Source organism: Enhydra lutris, unplaced genomic scaffold, assembly GCF_002288905.1.
Source record: "Enhydra lutris kenyoni isolate GAN:26980312 unplaced genomic scaffold, ASM228890v2 scaffoldscaffold56, whole genome shotgun sequence".
NCBI lineage: Eukaryota > Metazoa > Chordata > Mammalia > Carnivora > Mustelidae > Enhydra > Enhydra lutris.
This window is the reverse complement of record NW_019154140.1, coordinates 8,914,984-8,936,745: the sequence shown is the minus strand read 5'-3', so window position 1 is coordinate 8,936,745 and position 21,762 is coordinate 8,914,984. Positions and strand designations below refer to the sequence as shown.

Below are 21,762 nucleotides of genomic sequence, written 5' to 3'. Positions count from 1 at the left end.
ATTTAAACCCAGAACACGAGATTTTTTTTTTCAGAACTCAAGCCTAGAAAACCATCACTCTTTAATTAGAATCTTACATAAAACACTACAGACTCAAAGCATGTAATCTGTCCTCTTCTTAAAAAAAGCATTAGTGATTAAGTAGGCTAATTTCCTTTAAATAAAGACAACATAATGTATACAAAGGTAAGTATTTTGTGCATGATTTTACCACTACCTTGTCTTAGTATTCAAGATTGAAAATGATAGTAGATATTAGATTAACTACAGTAAAAATAAATATAAGAAGCATTCTATTTCTATGTATATGCAATCCTTCTAATAAAAAATTCAACCACCCAAATGTGCTACCTAAAAATGAGCAATAACTTCATTTAACTTTTCAATGTCTTTACAGGAAACTTATTAAAATACCAACTGGTTGCTACATTACTAAAACCAAATACTAAAACCAACTCTATGTTTAAAATACCCAGTGGTTAGGTATATTAAGACCACAAGTAGGGAGAAGAACTACCACCTTAAATTAGTATATAGAAATACCACCCATGCCATTTCAGAAATCAACTCACAAGCTGACAAAACTTAGAAATCTAGTCTAAATATTTATAATAAATAAGGAAACTGAGGATAGAGGTTTATGTATCTTGACTGAAGTCACAGAACTAAGCAGCAATAGAATAGAGCACTCCCTATTACATTTGTTTTCCAAAGAGATCCCTTAAATTAGAAAAATTAAGTTAGGTAGTTGGGGTCTTTGGTCCATTTTTAGTTTCTTTTAAATCTCATCCATTTTAAATCCAAGCCAACTACTAACACATGCTACTTAAATAATTGTGAAAAAAAAAAATTTCACAAGTTGGACTGTAGTAGAACCATTTAATACATACATAATACATAAAGAACCATTTAATACATACATAATACAGCCATTTTCTCAAAATTAATCCCTGCAACTTCACATTTGTAAATGCACTCCACACTAAGAAAAGTAATGGGAAATTGACAGAACTTGCGCTGATCCCAACTAACAGACTAAGAAACTTGGGCTCTCTGAAAAATCATAATTTAGTTCCCTTTTAACTATATTGACTATTTTTTCCTTTTATCTTTAATTTCATACTTTTAATAGGACCTTTAAACATTCTTTTAAAATCACGTTTCATGTTTGTCATCTGAAAACAGTATTTATAAAAATAACAAAGCATTTCATTAACATAAAGTTCTTTTCAAATAAGAAAACGGATCGATCAATGCCAAAGTTTTATTAGAACAATGATAGAATGTAAAGGGAAAAACACTAGTGTACTGTATGCTCGTTTTACCAATAAAAGCATAAAGTTTACCAGAAATGTCATATATTTGGTAACTCAGATCTTCTGGCCCTAAAATCATTCCATCAGTTGATTCTTCAATGCTTATAGTATTTCTGGTGGTTTCACAAGATGAATACATTACTTCATATTCCTTACACATATCATCTGAAAGCTCTGTATTACCTGTATTAAAGAAAATATACTGAAAGTAAATAGGAATTCTTCAAATCCTATCTTTAGGAACTCTGGACACTAAGTCTTCTATAGTAAGATTTTAAGGACTTCTCCCAGTTGAGATAATGTCCACATGGCTGTAGTAAGAGTTCTCTTCCTGAGGAAGATTAAAGTTTACCATTATGGACAAGCTAAAATGATTATCAACAGTTTAAACTCATATAGCACTATCTATGTACTATCTACGTGCAGCTTCATGTACTTTATTCACTTGATTCTCAAGAAAATCCTATGCCAAAAGTAATTATTATTAATGTTTTACAGATGAAAGAAACAAGCACAGAGATGTTAGGTCATTTACCCAAAGTCAAACAGTGAGTAAACAGCATTGCCAATGATAATATATCAAAACTAATTTATAACTACCATATCATAAGTGAGTTAAATGCTAGACCCAAAGATAAAGCTACTATGTGAAATAGTGACAATTCATTCATACTAAAAGTAAAAACTGTGTACAAACTACATGTTAAACATTTATAAATACATTTAATCAAATAATCAAAAGATATACCACCAAGTTCTATAAACCGATTTGGTCATTATTTAACCAAAACATGATTTGTACTGATGAAACATTTAGGACGTACCCTCAGGATGAGACCCTGATGTGGCTGCTGTTTCATGCCAAGAGCTTTCAGTTCCATGAGTTACTTGAGTGGCATCACTATTTCCAGGAGGAATTTCTTGCCATACTTTGGCATTAGGATTTAAACCAGTTCCTTTAGATGTTACCTGCTAAATAATCAAATGATCTATTTGTAAACTTTAAAAGTAAATGCATTAAAATTACAAATTTAGATAACAGACTTTGATTTTACTTGAACATGAAGAAACCCCAATATTATTAAGTAATTTAATAACAAATATTAAATAAAATTGTAAAGTTTTGGGCTCATGTTGAAAATAAATCTTTTAAGTTTCTTTCTTTTTTTTTTTTTTTAGAGAGACAGCGAGAGGGAACACAAACAGAGGGAGAGGAAGAAGTAGGCTTCCCACTGAGCAGGGAGTCCGACATGGGGCTTGATCCCAGGATCCTGGGATCATGACCTGAGCCAAAGGGAGAGCCACCCAGGCACCCTGAAAATAAATTTTTTTAAAGAGATGGACTTGAAATGTTCATGTATAAAATTTACCTACCTATACAATAAAAAACATATATCCATTAACAATCAACAAAGAAATGCTGCTTTACCCCAATATACTTGCAAATGTCATAAAATGTATTCAAACTATTCAGTGATCTTTAGCATTATTTTTTTGTGTGTATTTATAGCAAACTGAGTTATCTAGAATGATTTTCCAGAGAATGTAATTTTTATTGCCATTTATCCTGTGACAGAGATCTTTGAGTCTGAATGATTCTATCACTGGAAATTTTTCCCAAATCAAAAACAGCAATCTGGGGCATCTGACAGACTCTGCTGGTAGATAGAGCATGCAACTCTTGATCGTGGAGTCATGAGTTCGAGCCTCATGGTGGGTGTATAGATTACTTAAAAATAAAATCTTTTTTTTTTTTTTTAAGATTTTATTTATTTATTTGACAGAGATCACAAGTAGGCAGAGAAGCAGGCAGAGAGGAGGAAGCAGCCGCCCTGCTGAGCAGAGAGCCTGATGCAGGGCTTGATCCCAGGACTCTGGAATCATGACCTGAGCCAAAGGCAGAGGCTTAACCCACTGAGCCACCCAGGCGCCCCTTAAAAATCTTTAAAAAAACAGAAAACAAAAAACAAAAACCCAAAACAGCAATCTGCCTTTTATTAGATTGTGTTTTTCCATTTGTCCTGAAAGTGTATATTCTTAATGTTCACAAAATAACTGATATTTAAAGTAATCTTCTACATACATCATTTAAATTTACTTCGTTTACCTCATTCAACCAAACAAAAGGACTTGATCCTTCTCAAGTGCATTAATGACCTTTCAGAAAGCTTACACCCTGTTCAGAAAATCACTTTTAACAATCTGCTCAGCCTTAGGCCTCTCCCCTGGATGACAGGCACCAGAAGGTAAATTCAAAGGGCAAAGAATCAATTATTCAAGTTTATGACCTGCAGATACTGGGAATTCAGCTTTCATGAAAAGTAAGTGAATTTATCATTTAAGTGTCAGAAATTTTGTCTACGTAGAGGGAGTTCTTACCACTGGCTCTGGCTCATGGGGTGATTTAAAAAAAAAAAAAAAAAAAAAGCCTTTCTAGTATCACCAACACTAAACATGGCAATCAAAGCAGGCCTCTGGGTAGGCAGAACTGCAGAGCTCTCAGACAGAGTTGTTAAGAAGACAGCTTCTGGGAGGCCTGACTGTACTTCTGCAATTAATTATGTCCCATGAAATTCCCCTATAATCTAGAATCATACCTGAATTAAAAACCCGGCTCTGGGGGCGCCTGGGTGGCTAAGAGGGTTAAAGCCTCTCCCTTCGGCTCAGGTCATGATCTCAGGGTCCTGGGATCGAGCCCCGCATCGGGCTCTCTGCTCAGCAGGGAGCCTGCTTCCCCCTCTCTCTCTGCCTGCCTCTCTGCCTACTTGTGATCTCTCTGTCAAATAAATAAAACCTTAAAAAAAAAAAAAAACACACAACAAAACCCAGCTCTGACATTAGTGTTTCATTTTTAAAAAAATATTTTATTTATTTGTCAGAGAGAGCAAGAGAGCACAAGCAGAGGGAACAGCAGAGGGAGAGGGAGAAGCAGAAGGAATCCAATGCAGGGCTCAATCCCAGGACCCCAGGATCATGACCTGAACCACTCAGGCAGCCGGCACACTCATTCTTTAACAGAGACTGTATAAGATGGTACACCTCAGGGATGCCTGGGTGGCTCAGTTGGTTGGGCAGCTGCCTTTGGCTCAGGTCATGATCCCAGTGTCCTGGGATCGAGTCCCAGATCGGGCTCCTTGCTCATAGGGGAGCCTGCTTCTCCCTCTGCCTCTGCCTGCCATTCTGTCTGCCTGTGCTTGCTCTCTCTCCCTCTCTCTCTCTCTGACAAATAAATAAATAAAATCTTAAAAAAAAAAAAAAAAAGATGGTACACCTCATATTCTCACATATTCGATTTATAAGAGCCAAAAATGGAAATAACCCAGTCAAACAGACAAGAAATAAAGGAAACAATGACACACTCAGTATTATACTTAGCGTATACACAGTAATACACTAAGTATTACATGGCTATTCAAAATGATAAAGATACATTACCATATTTCATAAAATCTAAAGGGGTACTACTATATCAAAGAAAAAATTGCTGTTTATTAACCTATGACATCAAATATCGTTAAGATGTATCCCAGTTTCCAGAGAAATTACAATGTGCAACAATGTGCGTTGGTAGGGTTGCTGAAATATGAAAACATAAAAATGGAAAATGCTTTCACAAAATGAAATGAAAAAAAAACATAACCAGATCACCACAACAAAAGCAAGAATGTTAAGCAATTCTATGGGCTAGGAATTAGTACTTATATTACTATCTCCCTTTTCAAGATTATCCTATGTGAGAAATAATATATCCAACTAAAGACAAACAGATTAAGTATGAAGTTAGTTTTTTTTTTTTAAAGATTATTTATTTATTTATTTATTTAACAGACAGAGATCACAAGTAGGCAGAGAGGCAGGCAGAGAGAGAGGGGGAAGCAGGCTCCCTGCTGAGCAGAGCCTGATGTGGGACTCAATCCCAAGACCCTGGGATCATGACCTGAGGCGAAGGCAGAGGCTTTAACTCACTGAGCCACCCAGGCACCCCAAGTGTGAAGTTAGTATTAATCACAAATAATTAGAGCTCACAGATTATTACAATTGCAAAAAAGTATGTAAGCATGGATATGGGCTAGAGGGGAACATGATCTGCTACAATAGATCAGGGATATTTTTCTCTAATAAAGCATTCCATTGAAATATTACCTTAAATCCTGAGTCATAAAAAATATAAAATTTTAAAAAACTTTTTTCAAATTAGAGCATGAATGTTACACTGTGTAGCACATTAACATCAAAGATTATTTTATGTATTTTGTGCCTGTATATATTAACATATACTATTTTATACTATTTTAGTTTTATACCAGTCAATATTTATTAAATTTAAATAAGTGTATTTTTTCTTAAGATTTTATTTATTTATTTGACAGAGAGAGAGATCACAAGTAGGCAGAGAGGCCAGCAGAGAGAAAGGGGGAAGCAGGCTCCCTGCTGAGCAGAGAGCCTGATGCAGGGCTCAATCCCAAAACCCTGGGATCATGACCCAAGCCAAAGGCAGAGACTTAACCCACTGAGCCACCCAGGTGCCATTGTTGATTTCCTTTGAACATAATTCATTCTCACATTTCACAACTTTCTTCTGGAATCACATTCCTTCTTCTGCAAGGACATTATTATTTTTTTAGTCAACTCTTAAGTTGTGCCTTCTCTGAAAATGCCTTTATTTTTACCTTCTATCTCTGCTGTGTAAAGAATTCAAAGATTCTCTTTTTTTCTCTTGGTATAAAGAATTCTTACAAGGCACACATTTCCTTTCAGCATATTAGAGATATCCCCACTGGGTGCCTGGGTGGCTCAGTTGGTTGAGTGACTGCCTTCACCTCAGGTCGTGATCCAGTCTTGGGATGAGTCCCTTATCAGGGTCCCTGCTCAGAAGGGAGTCTGCTTCTCCCTCTGACCTTCCCCCTTTCATGCTTTCTCTCTTCTCAAATAAAATCTTAAAAAAGAAAAAAAAATTATATTAAAAAAAAAAAAAAAGATATTCCCACTGCCTTGTTTTGTACAAAAGTTGGTGACCAGAAATTTGCCATCATTCTAGCTGTCACTCTTAATCTTTTTCCTTAAATTTTGTCAATGGTGATTTACAGTTTCACAATCATCAGTTTAAGTGTGAAATTCCTCTTTATTTAATCTATTTGGGATTCACTGAGCTCTGAAATCCAATGCATCAATTCTGTAAAATTCTCAGCCGTTAGCTCTTCAAACTCTGCCTCTCCATCAACTAACTGCTCTATTGTTTCCTTCTGGAATGCCAATAAAATATTCACACCTTCTCTTACGGTGTTCCACCTCTCTTTGTATCAATCTCCCATTTTCTATTTCTTCGTCTAAGAAATTACACCCTGAGTAATTTCTTAAGTTCTTTCTTCCAGTTCATCAATTCTCTCTTCATCTGTTTCTAAGATGAATTTAACTTGTCCACTAAATTTCTAAGTTCTTTTTAAATAATTTTCATTTCTTAAAATTCTGTTTGGTTCTTTTATCAAATCTATCTGACCAATGCTTTCCTTTCCTTTTTTTTTTTTTTAAAGATTTTATTTATTTGTTTGACAGAGAGAGATCACAAGTAGGTAGAGAGGCAGAGAGAGCCATGTGGGGCTCAATCCCAGGACCCCGAGACCATGACCTGAGCCAAAGGCAGAGGCTTAACCCACTGAGCCATCCAGGCGCCACCCTTTCCTTTCTTTTTCTTCTTCTTCTTTTTTTTTTTTTTTTTTTTTGAGAGGGAGAGAGACAATCTTAAGCAGGCTCCACGCCCAGCAAAGGGTCTGATTGTGGGGCTGGATCTCACACCCTGAGATCATGACCTGAGCTGAAATCAAGAGTCAGATACTTAACCTACTGAGCCACCCAGGCACCCCCCTGTTTTGTTTCTTTTCTTTTCCTTTTTTTTTTTTAAGATTTTATTTATTTATTTGACAGAGAAAGAGATCACAAGCAGGCTGAGAGGCAGGCAGAGAGAGAGAGGAGGGGAAGCAGGCTCCCTGCTGAGCAGAGAGCCCCATGTGGGGCTCGATCCCAGGACCCTGGGATCACGACCTGAGCCGAAGGCAGAGGCTTAACCCACTGAGCCACCCAGGTGCCCCCCTGTTTTGTTTCTTGATCATCATTTCAGTATCTTCTTTCCTTTAAGCATTTTTTTTAGAGATTTTATTTATTTGAGAGAGAGACAAAGTGAGAGCACAAGTAGGCAGAATGGCCAGCAGAGGGAGAGAGTAAGGTTGCTAGAAAGCCTGAGCCGAAGGCAGACACTTAACAACTGAGCCACCCAAGTACCCCTAGCATATTAAATATTCTAATTTTACAGTCTGTATTTGATAATTGCAGTATCTGTTATGTTTGAGGGTTTGCTTTTGTGATCTGTTGTTTCTGCTAAACCATGCTCATGATGACTTATTGCTTTCCGATTTTATATTGTAAGCCCATTTCCTTAGAACTTTATTTGTGGGAATTCTGAAGACTACGTTTAAAATATGCTCTGGAGATATGGAGATATTTGGAGGATTTGTTTTCCTTCTGCTAGATGACTGCATACTAAAACTACCAATATAGTATTCCTTTAATTTTCGACATGGTTATTTTGGTGACAACATATATTGTGAATTTTCACTCTACTTTGGCAAAAGGAGCATCTGTGGTTAGAATTGTTAGGAAAGACTGCTGCCTCACCAATACAGACTCAAAGTTAAAACTGACAAATTCCCTTTTCTCTGGGAAAGTATGTTTTCCCCCTAGTTTACCTTGTGTCTCTCTCTAAGCACTGCCAATTAAAACCAAAGCTCTGGTTTTAATAAGAACCAACAAAATGCATTTAGTCTCTGTGTTTATGATCTGTTTATCTCTTGGGTATTTTTTTTTTAACTTTGGTTTGAAGATTTCATTTGCTTTCTTGACAGCTTAAAGCTCTGCTTAAAAAAAACTTAAAAAAAAATATTTTAACCAACATTTTCAATTGTTTTCCAAAACATCTAATTCATAGTACTTCTTAAAAAAAGAAGTATCGAGGGGCGCCTGGGTGGCTCAGTGGGTTAAGCCACTGCCTTCGGCTCGGGTCATGATCTCAGGGTCCTGGGATCGAGTCCCGCATCAGACTCTCTGCTTAGCAGGGAGCCTGCTTCTTTCTCTTTCTCTCTCTCTCTCTCTCTCTCTCTCTCTGCCTGCCTCTCTGTCTACTTGTGATCTCCCTCTGTCAAATAAATAAATAAATAAATATTTAAAAAAAAAAGTATCGATATAGTCTCAATGAAGCTAAATTTAGAGTAATTCCAACAACTGAAGGACAAGTATAACAACAAACAGCAACAAAAACTAACTTTATTCTGCCACCCAGTAATTATGCAATTACTGGCCCCAGAATCTTCACTTTTAAAGACGTAATGCCTAGTCTACCAAAATTCCTTATAGTTTTTATGCACGTTGGGCACCTAACTTTATTTATTTTGGTCATTACTTCCACTCTCTTTCTTATTATTTGTACATACCTCTATTTTATTAAACACTATAACAGTTTATCTAAGTATGTGTTCTAAAGCTGGGCAATGGGCTCAAGGAAGGCAGAAACTAGGTCTTCCTAGTCTATTTCAGCTATTAACACAAACCAGTCAGAGAGTAGATCTTCAACTGTCTACTTGAATGAAAGAGCAGAGGCATGTGTGCAAAAAAAAAAAAAAAAAAGAATATTTAGCACTTTACTTACTCTTCAGAGATGCTACAAGATGAGAGCTGATACAATCTCTTTTTTTTTAATGTGGACTGAGTTTAAAATGGAAGTCTAATGTTGAAGTGCTTCTTGGTTTTTGGTTTCAGAGCTGCTAAAGGCTTTTATAATAATATCAAAACCAATAACAAAATGTCAAATCATGCAGGGGAGCAAAAGCATCTCCGAAAGTATTGCCATCTGAATAATCACAGCAACATCTTAGTTTAGAGATATAAGTTCACAATACCACATCATAACATAATTAATTAGCTCAGGGAGGAAACCAACTAGTTTTCTTATAGCACCAAGCAGCCACCCTCCCATCCCAGGCACTAAGGCATTATTTAAAAAATTTGTGAAGTTGCAATTTTAGAAAGCAACTCATCTTTACATTTGCCACTCTATAGATCATGTGAACAATGCCTGCTGTATAAAAAATATCCCCAAGGATTTTCATCAGTCAGTATTTAGAATCCACTCAAGGTAAATTAACAGAAAAGTAATTTATTAAAGGATAGTGTCACTGCTATGTCACTATGTCAATGAAAGGGCTGAAAATGGGTGCAAAGATAACATCACCCAGAATAATGCTGAAGTGGTTTACGAGCAAATCATTATCCCTGCCACCATCAAGAGCTATATAGCAAAATTCAAATCCATTACCACTGCCAGGACCAAAATCACTTCCTCATTACGAACTGAACCTTGAAACCTCCACTTAAAGCTGACCACCTCTGTCACTCCCTCCTGCAAAATTGAAAGTTAAGAATACAACCCTCAGAGACGCCTGGGTGGCTCAGTTGGTCAAGCTGCCGCCTTTGGCTTGGGTCATGATCCCAGCGTCTGGGGATCGAGTCCTGCATTGGGCTCCTTGCTCGGTGGGGAGCCTGCTTCTCTCTCTGCCTCTGCCCACCGCTCTGCCTGCTTGTGCACTCGCAAGCATGCGCGTGCGCTCTCTCTCTCCTCTCTCTCTCTCTCTCTGACAAATAAATAAATAAATAAAATCTTAAAAAGAATACAACCCTCAATTCCTTACATTGTATAATTTCAAGCAAAAGTGATCTGCGGGTGTGTCTGACTAGTGACTTTTTTTTTTTATTTAAAGATTTTATTTATTTATTTGACAGACAGAGATCACAAGTTGGCAGAGAGGCAGGCAGAGAGAGAGGAGGAAGCAGGCTCCCTGCTGAACAGAGAGCTTGATGCAGGACTTGACCCCCGGACCTTGGGATCATGACCTGAGCCGAAGGCAGAGGCTTTAACCCACTGAGCCACCCAGGCACCCCTGACTAGTGGCTCTTAATGTTATTTAAGATGCATCCATCTAGAAACAAGAGCATTGGCTAGTACATATACAGGAGAGGCCTGACTCACAATATGGATATTTCTGCAAATATAGAAAGCTACTCAAAAATTGGGGGCTCCAAATATGACAAATATTCACTATAAGAGATTAAGATTAATATTGAAGATAAACAATTATGCCATATATACTTAATTTATAAATAATTACCCAAATATTGTGGGATTACGATGAAAATTTGCTTTTACTGATGGGATACACTACTTTTTAAAATTGTTTTAGTTTTTAATTTTATTATTTTTTAAAGATTTTATTTATTTGAGAGAGAGAGAGAGAACTCATGTGCAAGTGAAGTACGCATGAGTGGGGGCAGGTGGAGAATCTTGAGAACAATCCATGCTGAGTGCAAGCCCAACACAGGGCTCAAACTCATGACCCTGAGATCATGACCTGAGCTAAAACCAAGAGCCAGATGCTTAATCAACTGAGCCACCCAGGACCCTGAGTTTATTATTTTCATTCCGATGTTGTATTATATTCATACATACAATGTTGTATTAGATTCAGGTATACAATACAGTGATTCAATAATTCTATATATTCTCATTGCTCATCATGCTAAGTATCCCCATCACCTACCTATTTCACCCAACCTCCCCAACCTCTACCTTTGGTAAATTACCAGTTTGTTCTCTATATTTAGATTAAATAATGAGAACAGAATTTGTGACCATGAACATTCAATGTTTCATTATGACATCTTTATAATCAAAAGTGTTTAAAAATATTCAAACTCATCATTCCTAGGTTGAGAGCAGAAATTGACAAAAACCAAAGGAAACAAAAATGATAGACTGTCTTACATGTGATTTTAGGTGTTACTGTATTTTCTGTCAGAAATCAGTTACTCCTTTGGAGATCACACATAATTACTCAAAGCTCAACCTCTATTAAGCTTCCCAATTTAGTCAAATTATTATAATCTCCATCTAGCTAAAGATATAAAGAGTGATGTCCCTATGTGTTTAATACAATTCAAAGAAATTTGCTCCAAAGCAATCAGGTTAGATTTCAAACAGAGTAGAGAATATAAAAACCAAATGCATTTCAGTATAGATGGTGACGGAAAGAGCCCACCTCACTTCAGGGGCAAAAAGAGACTGCGATCATGGGCCAGAGTCAGGAGTGATGGGACTGTTGCTCAGGCAGTGCCAAGAAATTCCTGGTAAGCTCAAGTGTTATCCCACCATACCGCAATTAATTTTTGATATTAAGAAAGAAAGCTTGTCCTTCTTTTACTGAAAACTAAGTGCCTGGCAGGGCTGTGTTGGCACAACGGCTGTTATGTGCTTTCTACCCACCTCCTGGAATGCCTGAGCTTCCCACCTCAGAAGGCACCAATGGTTTGCCCATGCAAAGTCCATACCCTAAGCATGTGAGGACAGAGAAAAAAAAATCAACTCAGTAACTAAAGGACCAGAGTCCATTTCTGCAAACTTGCTGGGTAACCCAGAAGTCAGACAAGAGCCCCCAAATCACCACTGCCTCTACCACTGAAGTAACAAGATAAAAAATTAGTGACAGCTTGATGCCTTCCTGTGCTGTCTGAAGTCAAGATACAGGACTCTGACACACAGTACTCCCAAGTATTGCTAATGGGTGTTCCCCTTTGACTAAGACAAGGGGATGCATTATTTCATTAAGTATCTAATAATAAATCAAGATAATTAATTAGATGCCTTTCAGCAGCATACTATCCATAAATCTAATGTGTCCCTTCCTACAGGTACCAAGAATAATCAAAGTGTAAAGTCTATGGCATAGAGACAAGCAGGACTCCTGGGAATATATTTTCCACAAGACTAGTTAAGAGTATACACTCTAAAAGCCATTAATGTACACAAGAACACACATATATAAGGATGTATATTGCAGCACTGATTCCATAAGTGAAAGGCTAAAAACAAATATAAACGTCTATCTAAACAGTTAAATAAAATTAGTATACTTTGTAACAGGAATACTATAAAAGTTAAGGAAAAAAAAGATAGGTCTATATATACTAAGAGTGGAAAAAAAATCAAGTTGCGAAATAAGCACTTTGTTTCATCATTTATGTTAACAAACATAAAATCACTGTATAGATAGATACATAAGTATGTAAAAACAGAAAAGGTCTGAAAGGTTACAACACCAACCTTATCAACAACAGAGCTATAAATTACTAAGATACTTACCAAAGAGGGAAAATGTACAAAGAACAAGCAGGAATAGTTAACTACAAAACATCATTTTACTTATTGAACTACTTAATGTCATTTTGACAAGTATAAAAGGAAACTATCAGTTCATTGTTGTAATTCATATAATTTTTCCAAGAGTTAGCAACGTTTATCAATAGCCTTAAAAAGATGCATTCTTTTTTTTTAAAAGATTTTATTTATTTATTTGACAGAGAGAGATCACAAGTAGGCAGAGAGGCAGGCAGAGAGAGAGGAGGAAGCAGGCTCCCCGCGGAGCAGAGAGCCCCATATGGGGCTCGATCCCAGAACCCTGGGATCATGACCTGAGCTGAAGGCAGAGGCTTTAACCCACTGAGCCACCCAGGTGCCCCAAAGATGCATTCTTTTAAACACAGAATTAACCAGGAGTGCCTAGGTGGCTCAGTGAGTTGTGTCTGCCCTTGGTTCAGGGTGGGATCCCTGGGATTATCCCGCATCGGGCTCCCTGCTCAGGGGGAGTCTCCCTCTGCCCCTCCCCCAACTTGTATGTGTGCGTACTCTCTCTCAAATAAATAAATAAAATCTTTAAAAAATAAATAATAAAAAATGAAATTACCATATGATCCAGTAATTCCACTACTGGGTATCTACCCAAAGAAAAAGAAAACACTAATCTGAAAGATGTACTCTTATGTTTATTGCAGCATTACTTGCAATAGCCAAGATATGCAAGCAACCCAAGTGTCCATTCATAAATTAATGTTTAAAGAAGATGTGCTATATACACAAGGGAATATTACTCAGCCATAAAAAAGTATAAGACCTTACTATCTGTGACAATGTGGATGGACCTAGGGAATATAATGCTAAGTGAAATAAGCCAAGCAAACAAAGATGAATACCATAAAATTTCACCTGCATGTGAAATTTAAGAAACAAAACAAACAGACAAAAGAAACAAATTCTTAAATACAGAGAACAAACTGGTAGTTGCCGGAGGAAAGGTAGGTGGGAGGACAGGTGAAATGAAGGGGACTAAGAGTACATTTAATGTGATGAGCACGAAGTAATGTTAGAATTGCTGAATTATACCATACACCTGAAACTAACAGATCACTGTATGTTAATAATAATTCAATTAAAAAACACTGGAAAAAAATAAACATTCTTTGATCTAGAAATGTACTTGCGAGAGCTACTCAAAAGAAAGAGATATACAAAACTATGTAAGTACAAGGATGTTCACCACACTGATTTTGTAATAATGAAAAATTAGCAACATCTAACTGCTATGGTCTAAATGTTTGTGTACCACCCTCCACCCAAATTCAAATGTTGAAATCCTAAAGCCAATGTGATGGATTTGGAAGGTGGGGCTTTGCGGAAATGCTAAGTCCTAAGTCTGAAGACTGAAGCCCTCATGAATGGGTTTAGTGCTCTTCTAAAAGAGATCCCAGTCCCTAGCCCTTTCCACCATTGAAGACATTGGCAAAAAGGCACTATCAACCAGAAAGCCCTTACCAACTACCAAATCTGCTGGCTCCATAATCCTGGACTTCCCAGAATTAAATTTCTGAGTTTATAAGCTACCCGGTCTGTGATATTGTTTGAGTAGCCTGAGTGGAGTAAGACACCAACCACAGAGGATTTTTCAGTAACTATAGTCCAGCCATATAAAGACTATCCCAGAGCCTTAAAAGAAGACTGTATATAAAACTGGTGAAATCTGAGTTCTGTAGATTGTACTGATATCAATCTGCTAGGCTTTTATAACATATTACAGTTATGGCAAGGTGTTACTACTGTGGGAAACTGGGCAAGAAGGTACATGACACCACCCTGTATATTTTTTTTGGCAACTTGAGAATCCATAATATTTCAAAATAAAATTTGTATAAATGGGGGAAAATACTGTAGAAGGCATTGAAAGTATTCATGGAAATCTGGGAAAAAAGCAAGTTGCTACCTTATTAGAAATTTTGAATTTTATGGGGCGCCTGGGTGGCTCAGTGGGTTAAGCCGCTGCCTTCGGCTCAGGTCATGATCTCAGGGTCCTGGGATCGAGTCCCGCATCGGGCTCTCTGCTCAGCAGGGAGCCTGCTTCTCTCTCTCTCTCTCTCTCTGCCTGCCTCTCTGTCTACTTGTGATCTCTGTCAAATAAATAAATAAAATCTTTTAAAAAAAAAAAAAAAGAAATTTTGAATTTTGTGAAGTAATGCACAAGCACAGAAAAGACTGGAGAGACTATGAAAAATCAGTTTATGACTGGTTATCTCAGAGCAGTAGCATCTTTATTTTCATTTTTATACTTTTATTTTCATACAATTAACATCAATTGCATTTACGAACATTTAAGATCCAAATTAAAAGACCTATCGGGGTACCTGGGTGGCTCAGTGGGTTAAAGCCTCTGCCTTCGGCTCAGGTCATGGTCTCAGATGCCTGGGATCGAGCCCCGCATTGGGCTCTTTGCTCGGCGGGGAGCCTGCTTCCCCCTCTCTCTGCCTGCCTCTATGCCTATGTGTCATCTCTCTCTCTCTCTGTCAAATAAATAAATAAAATCTTTAAAAAAAGTAAAAAATAAAAATAAAAGACCTATCAACTAGGAAAATCATTCCAGGCAAGTGACACAAAAGACTACCATCTTCAAAGAGGGTTAAGCACAAACAAGCAAAAAGTCAATTCGCAGTTAATAAACAGAGAGAAACGTTCGATCACACTAGTCACTGAAGAAATGCAAAATAAATTATTTCATTTTAACCAAATGGTAAACTTTTACAAATTAGAATGCTGGATGCCGACAAAGATGCAGTAAACTGGACAACAGTAAAAACTGTCCTAACACTTTTGGAAAGCAATCTGTCAATACTGATGTTGATATGAGTTACTTTTCAAATGTTCACTCTTTGACCTACTGCAGTAAACTTTAACCTAAAAGCTTTATACAAGAGTGTCCGATATTGAATTGCTCCACATAAAGAAAAATTTGAAACCAAAACGCCCAACAAAAAAAGTTGTTTTTCTTTGACAAATAGTCTTTAAAATGACACATTAATGAATCTGACAAGACAGTTTAACTACAACAAAGGCTTATCTTCCTCATTTAAATTCTCAATTACCATGTTAAATTCATTCTGTTTAGGATTTAATAATGAATTCCATCAAAATCCTTATCTCTTCCACAGTACTAGAAGTAAGCCCCTAAGGCTACAGTTACATAAAACATCTGTTAAAGGATGTAAACTGTCCAAGTGCACTCTGAAACTCTCTGCCAAAACCACCACAAAAATATCCAAACTGTCAGTCCACAAAACTGAGAGATCAATCACCACCTCTATCTAAGTAATATATGTCATCACCAAATAGGCCAAAAGCAGTCTTTATTATTGGTCCATTTTATGCCAGTTTCTATGTGGGGAGTGATATAAATGAAAGGAAAAAAGAAAGACATCAAATTCTTGGCAAAACGATACCCTCCGGTCATTAAAGACAGCAGTTTTAAGGTAACAGAACAGAGTCAGGAAAAAGTCATCATGAATATGGTGAAACTATCTCTTCAGTCATATCCAACCATTTGTTTTACTTACCTATTTACAATCAGAAATAGACATCCCAAGCCACTTAACCCTACAAATGCTGAAAAACAAAGTGTATAGATTGATTAAAGTTATTTGCCTCATGGCCAATCAATCATCCAGGTTTAATTCTTCCATCTCCAATATTGAGAGAACCACCAAATTACAAGTAATTATTATTTAAAAAAAAAAAAAGACACAAAACAAACACCTGTCATTTCATCTAGGATAAAACTTTAGGGTTCTACTAGACCATGCTTACAGGTATTTCATGGACAACAAAAATGAAAATTAAATTGGGAAATTTTCACCATTCTGACAGAGAAGAATAACAGCTAACATTTATGGAACGCTTAATTCACCTTCATTACAACTTCAGTTAAATACAACCATCATCCATATTCTGCAGATAAGAAAAATGTTACTTTAGGGGAGCCTGGCTGGCATAGTTGGTGGAGCATGTGCTGATCTTGGGATTGTTGAGTTCCAGCCACAATGGGTGTAGAGATTACCTAAAATCTTAAGCCCTCCCCCCCAAAAGTTACTTACCCCAAGGTCATGTGCCCAATGTTGCAAAACTAATAAGGCAGAGGCAGGATTTGAATCTAGGCAGAAGGAACGGTCTGCCGATACATTTTTACAGTGGTTCTTAACCACTACACTACAGTTACCTTAGAAAAAAGTTTTAAGACAACTAGTTATTTTAAAAAAGTATAAAATAAAAGACAACCAGTTACATGCCATTTAAGGAATACTATAAATCTCCTCACCAAGCCAAATGGTCCCTGGCTCAGTTCTGTCCAGAGTGACTAATAATCCAGAAAAAAAATGGATATGCCACCAGATAACTAGGGTCCTCAGAGCAGAAGTCAATTCAGCTCTGCACTGATTTCTATCTCAGGGCCAAAGTAGTTTTCTATCCTAGGGCCATATTAATTTTCAATTAAATAAAAAAGATAATATTCATGGCAGTTTAGCAATAAAATTACCCTCTATCACAAGCACTTATCTTTAGCTGAGTTATTTTGTCAGCAAGCTCCACAACAGCAATGACCTTATGTATGGTTTACTGCTCCCTAGCACCTTCAACAGTGACTGGCACACAGGAAGCCACCAAATAACATTTGTTAAATGAATCAAGGAATGAACAAATGCTATATGAGTGTTTCTCAGGCTTTACTGTGCTTAAGAATCATCTAGGGATCTTACTAAAATGCAGATTCTGATTCAGCAGTTCAGGGACAGGGGCTGAGACTAAGAAGCCCTTGGGTAACTAACTTTGCTGCTGGTCTATGGCTCACACTTTTCAGGAGCAAGGTAATTGGACCCCCCGAGGTCATTTCCCCCAATCTCTTCAAGGAGTCAAGAATCAGGATTCACTTACTCTCCACGGAAGAAAACCTGAAGTTTATTCGTCAATAAAGCTATTACTACCGATCCTCTGATATCAGAAGGAAAGACTTATCTCCCCAAATTGTCACTATACCTCAGTCAGATGGCATCTATTAACTGTTCAAAAACAAAACAGGCTTCCATAGACTAGTGGCTTAGCTTTTTTTTGGCGGAGGGCGGCATCAAAGATTACTCTGAAAATATAATCAGAACTACAGAGCTCTCCCCAAAAAGTTCTATAGGAGATTCATGAACCCCCTTATTAAGACCAAGATCTCCATTTGTATTTACCATTTAAGTAATTTAAATAGTCCTCAACATACTGAGTCATTTTACTCCAAACTGTCATCTGATAAAGCCAACAGCTAACCATGCAAATCAATTTTTTAAAAAAATTCCAATATTAAATATGATCAACATTAAATAAACATTAAATACAATCAATATTAAATACAAAAATAATCCTTTTCAGAAATGTGTATAGTCAAGTCAACAAACGGTTATTTTCAAATAAAAATGACCAGAAAACTAAGATGAGACTTATCTTTCCCCAGTGTATATGAAAGCTGCAGCTCACATGTAGTGCTTATTATGCACCAGATACTACTTGAAGTACTTTACGTTAACTGTCAATCTTCTTAACAACCTTATGTGAGGGACGCCTGGGTGGCTCAGTTGGTTAAGCAGCTGCCTTCAGCTCAGGTCATGATCCCAGCGTCCTGGGATCGAGTCCTGCGTCGGGCTCCTTGTTCTGTGGGGAGCCTGCTTCTCCCTCTGCCTCTGCCTGCCACTCTGTCTGCCTGTGCTCGCTCGCTCTCTCTCTCTCTCTCTCTCTCTCTCTGACAAATAAATAAATAAAATCTTTAAAAAAAAAAACAAACCTTATGTGACCTATTAATATTATCCTCAAGGTATTAGTATTATCCTCAATTTACACATAAGAAAATTGAGAAAGAGGCGAAACAACTTGCTCGAGGTCATACAAATAGAAAGAGGCTGAGTCTGAACAGTAGCCTTGTACTTGTTTTTAACCACTCTTTTGTGCAACCCTGTATATAAATGTATCTTATAATTATTACTCTATCACTGCCCCCATTTTTCTCCTTCACCTAACTCAAAAGGCTAGAATCCCACATATCTTTTACCTTGCTTTACTGCAAACTTTTGTAAATCCTACAAATTTAATTTCTCATAGCTAATTCAACAACAAATATTTTAGTACCAACTTATGTGCACTGTTAGTGATATGGCGAAAAGTACTGCCAATAAGCATACAGTCTCTTCTGAAGAATTAAAAAATAATCATACAAATCAGGATATTTTTGAACATGAAACAGGATGGGACATCTATTGCAAAAAATAGGTGTACACTGTAACTATCTAGGACAAAATGGGAGGAATGATCACACTAACCTATTTCGTAGTTTGCAGTATCTAGTGCCATGAAGTACTGGCCACCCATGTACAACACAAACCCTGGAATACTCCTGAATTTCTGTTTTGACACAGAAAAGCTTTTCTCTTCCCTCAATAATATATAAACCAAACAAAACTTAACTTTTCATCCTTGGAGTCTGGCTTTAAGTCTACAGTTCATACTCTACCCCTAGTAATATTCATCTAAAGTATTCCTCTGGAAGGGAACGAAGGGAAACAAGGAAGGAAGGAAAGGAAGGAAGCAAAGGAAGGAAGGATGAAAGATCCAATGAACTCCTCTGTCTTTGGTTTAGAGTCAGTCATTTATAAATACAGAGATATTTTCTGAACCAAAGTTTGGCTCAAATGTTTGGGTCTATTACAAGAAACAGACAAGAGAAGACACATGAGTACGTGATACTCAAGTTTCTTTTTCTTACATATACCTATACTTGCATATTAGAAAAAATTTTCTTCACAAAAGAGGAAATATAAATCATCTACTTGCATCTCGTCATTTGTATTCCTTTAAATCTTGTATATAAATATGTCTGTATTTGAACACACTGCAATCTTCATTCCTGTTTTGTAAGTTTTATTTGCCCAATTAAAAGTATACTCTTCAGCTATAAAAATTTTAAAATAAGGTAATTACCCAGTTTGGCTTATTCAGAATCAGGGTTAATTAGTAACAAGACTCAGATTAGAACTCGAAAAGGCATACTTCTTTTTTTGAAAGGTATTTATCTCTTAAATCAGTGCTGTCTCACAGCAGTTTTTGCAATTACCAGTGCCATTATGATGTAGTTTTAATAATTTTTCCAAAAATGTTCAACAAATCATAAGGCATAAAGTAATAATTTTGGAAAGTTACTATTTATATACTGGACAATTTATAACACAAAAGAGTTGCTATGATAATCAAATGATAGTTGTCAGCTAAGCTCTTCACTAGACTACGTTAAAATGCTTAATACATAAACATCATAAACAGCACTAACATCATGAACACAAACTTTGTTAAAAGAAATTATTATTGCCAAATTACAGATAGGAACTTGACGTTCCAAAGAGTTGTCAATTGTCTAAAGTCATACAACTCACATTTGAACCCAGGATTCCAAAATCCTTGCAGAAAATTACAGTGCATAATGCAAAAGTTTATTATGTTATCAAGACTGGAAACCTTCCTCAAGAACTAAACATTAAAGAAAACAAAATTTAAGCAAAATATAGAATATAGGAACAATAAAGTAAAATGCTATGAACACCATCAGAGCTGAAGAGTCATTTTCCATTTTCACTTAAGGATCTTCAGAGAGGTTTAAAATCTTTTTAATGACTTCACAGGATTATAGTTTCTCAACTTCCTCTACTTTCCACTCCTCTGCAATATAGACTCAAACCCCATTTCAACTACAGGGTCAAAAATCTCTTCTTAAGCTTCCAGGTAGGAAACCAAAATTACAGATTTGAAGTGTTCATGACTACTGTCAAGGATCATTTCCATTAGCTGGGAAGTAATATGGAAGTAATACGGAGCTGCCTGATAACAAACCCAAACTGATACAAAATAACTGAATATCAATATTCCTAGCTTCTGGTTTTTCAGAAAACTGTAAACCAGTTCACTGTAATTTGAAGCACCAAAAGGTACTTTTACATCTTTATGTTCATTTCTAAGCATTTTATTCTTCTTTTCACATTTAAAAGATAATTCCTACTTCATTCTCAGTCCATTGTATCTGAAAGTATTTCTACTTGAAAATATTTTTATTCATTTTTAAGTTCTGCATCTACCTCCAATAAATATTCCAAAATCAAATTGCTCAGAAACCACTATTCACTTATTTATAATTTCTCTTGGCAATCATTTCACAATTTGTTCAGGCACTTTCTTCTTCTAAGTCATTTTTTTTTTTTTAAGATTTTATTTATTTATCTGACAGACAGAGATCACAAGTAGGCAGAGAGGCAGGCAGAGAGAGAGAGAGGGAAGCAGGCTCCCTGCTGAGCAGAGAGCCCAATGCGGGACTCGATCCCAGGACCCTGAGATCATGACCTAAGCCAAAGGCAGCGGCTTAACCCACTGAGCCACCCAGGTGCCCATCTTCTAAGTCATTTAAAAAAAAAAAAAAAACATTGTCAGTCAGTGACATCTAATAACTTTTCATAAATAAATTATTTAAATTAATGGGAAAAACCAGTACTGTATTTGGAGTTAAAGGCACGATGTTATGATTACTACAATATAAAATAAATGATTTCAGATTCTAAGCTTCATCTAAAATTTAAAATGTTATTACCTAAAAAAGCAGAACACTTTAGAAGTCAGATAAATTACTTTAAAAATTATGTAAGAGCTGGGGAAACAAGGGAATGGGCAGTTACTGTTTAATGCGTATCATACAGTTTCAGTTTTGCAAGATGAAGAGTTCTGGAAGTGAATAGTGGTGACATTGCAAAACAATGTAAAAGTACTTAATAACCCTGAACTATACACTTAAAATTGGTTAAGATCATTAAATTTTATGTTATCTGTATTTTAAATAATTAAAAGTTTAAAAGTTATCTAATGCACAGCAAAGGAAACAGTTAACAAAACCAAAAGACAACTGACAGAATGGGAGAAGATATTTGCAAATGACATATCGGATAAAGGGCTAGTGTCCAGAATCTATAAAGAACTTAGCAAACTCAACACCCAAAGAACAAATAATCCAATCAAGAAATGGGCAGAAGACATGAACAGACATTTCTGCAAGGAAGACATCCAGATGGCCAACAGACACATGAAAAAGTGCTCCACATCACTCGGCATCAGGGAAATACAAATCAA

General features: G+C 36.5%; 1 protein-coding gene across 2 annotated transcripts in view; it reads right to left on the bottom strand.

Annotated features, from left to right (window-relative positions):
- The window catches only part of LOC111157832 (La ribonucleoprotein domain family member 4), an 85,422-nt gene that overhangs the window by 59,564 nt on the left and 4,096 nt on the right, over nucleotides 1–21,762 (bottom strand). For both annotated transcript variants that reach the window (XM_022519506.1, XM_022519507.1), the window contains exons 2-3: nucleotides 2,141–2,288; nucleotides 1,347–1,499 (exon numbers count right to left, since the gene is read on the bottom strand). In XM_022519506.1, coding sequence (XP_022375214.1) covers nucleotides 1,347–1,499; nucleotides 2,141–2,288 — 301 coding nt within the window. The remainder of the gene's footprint in view (nucleotides 1–1,346; nucleotides 1,500–2,140; nucleotides 2,289–21,762) is intronic.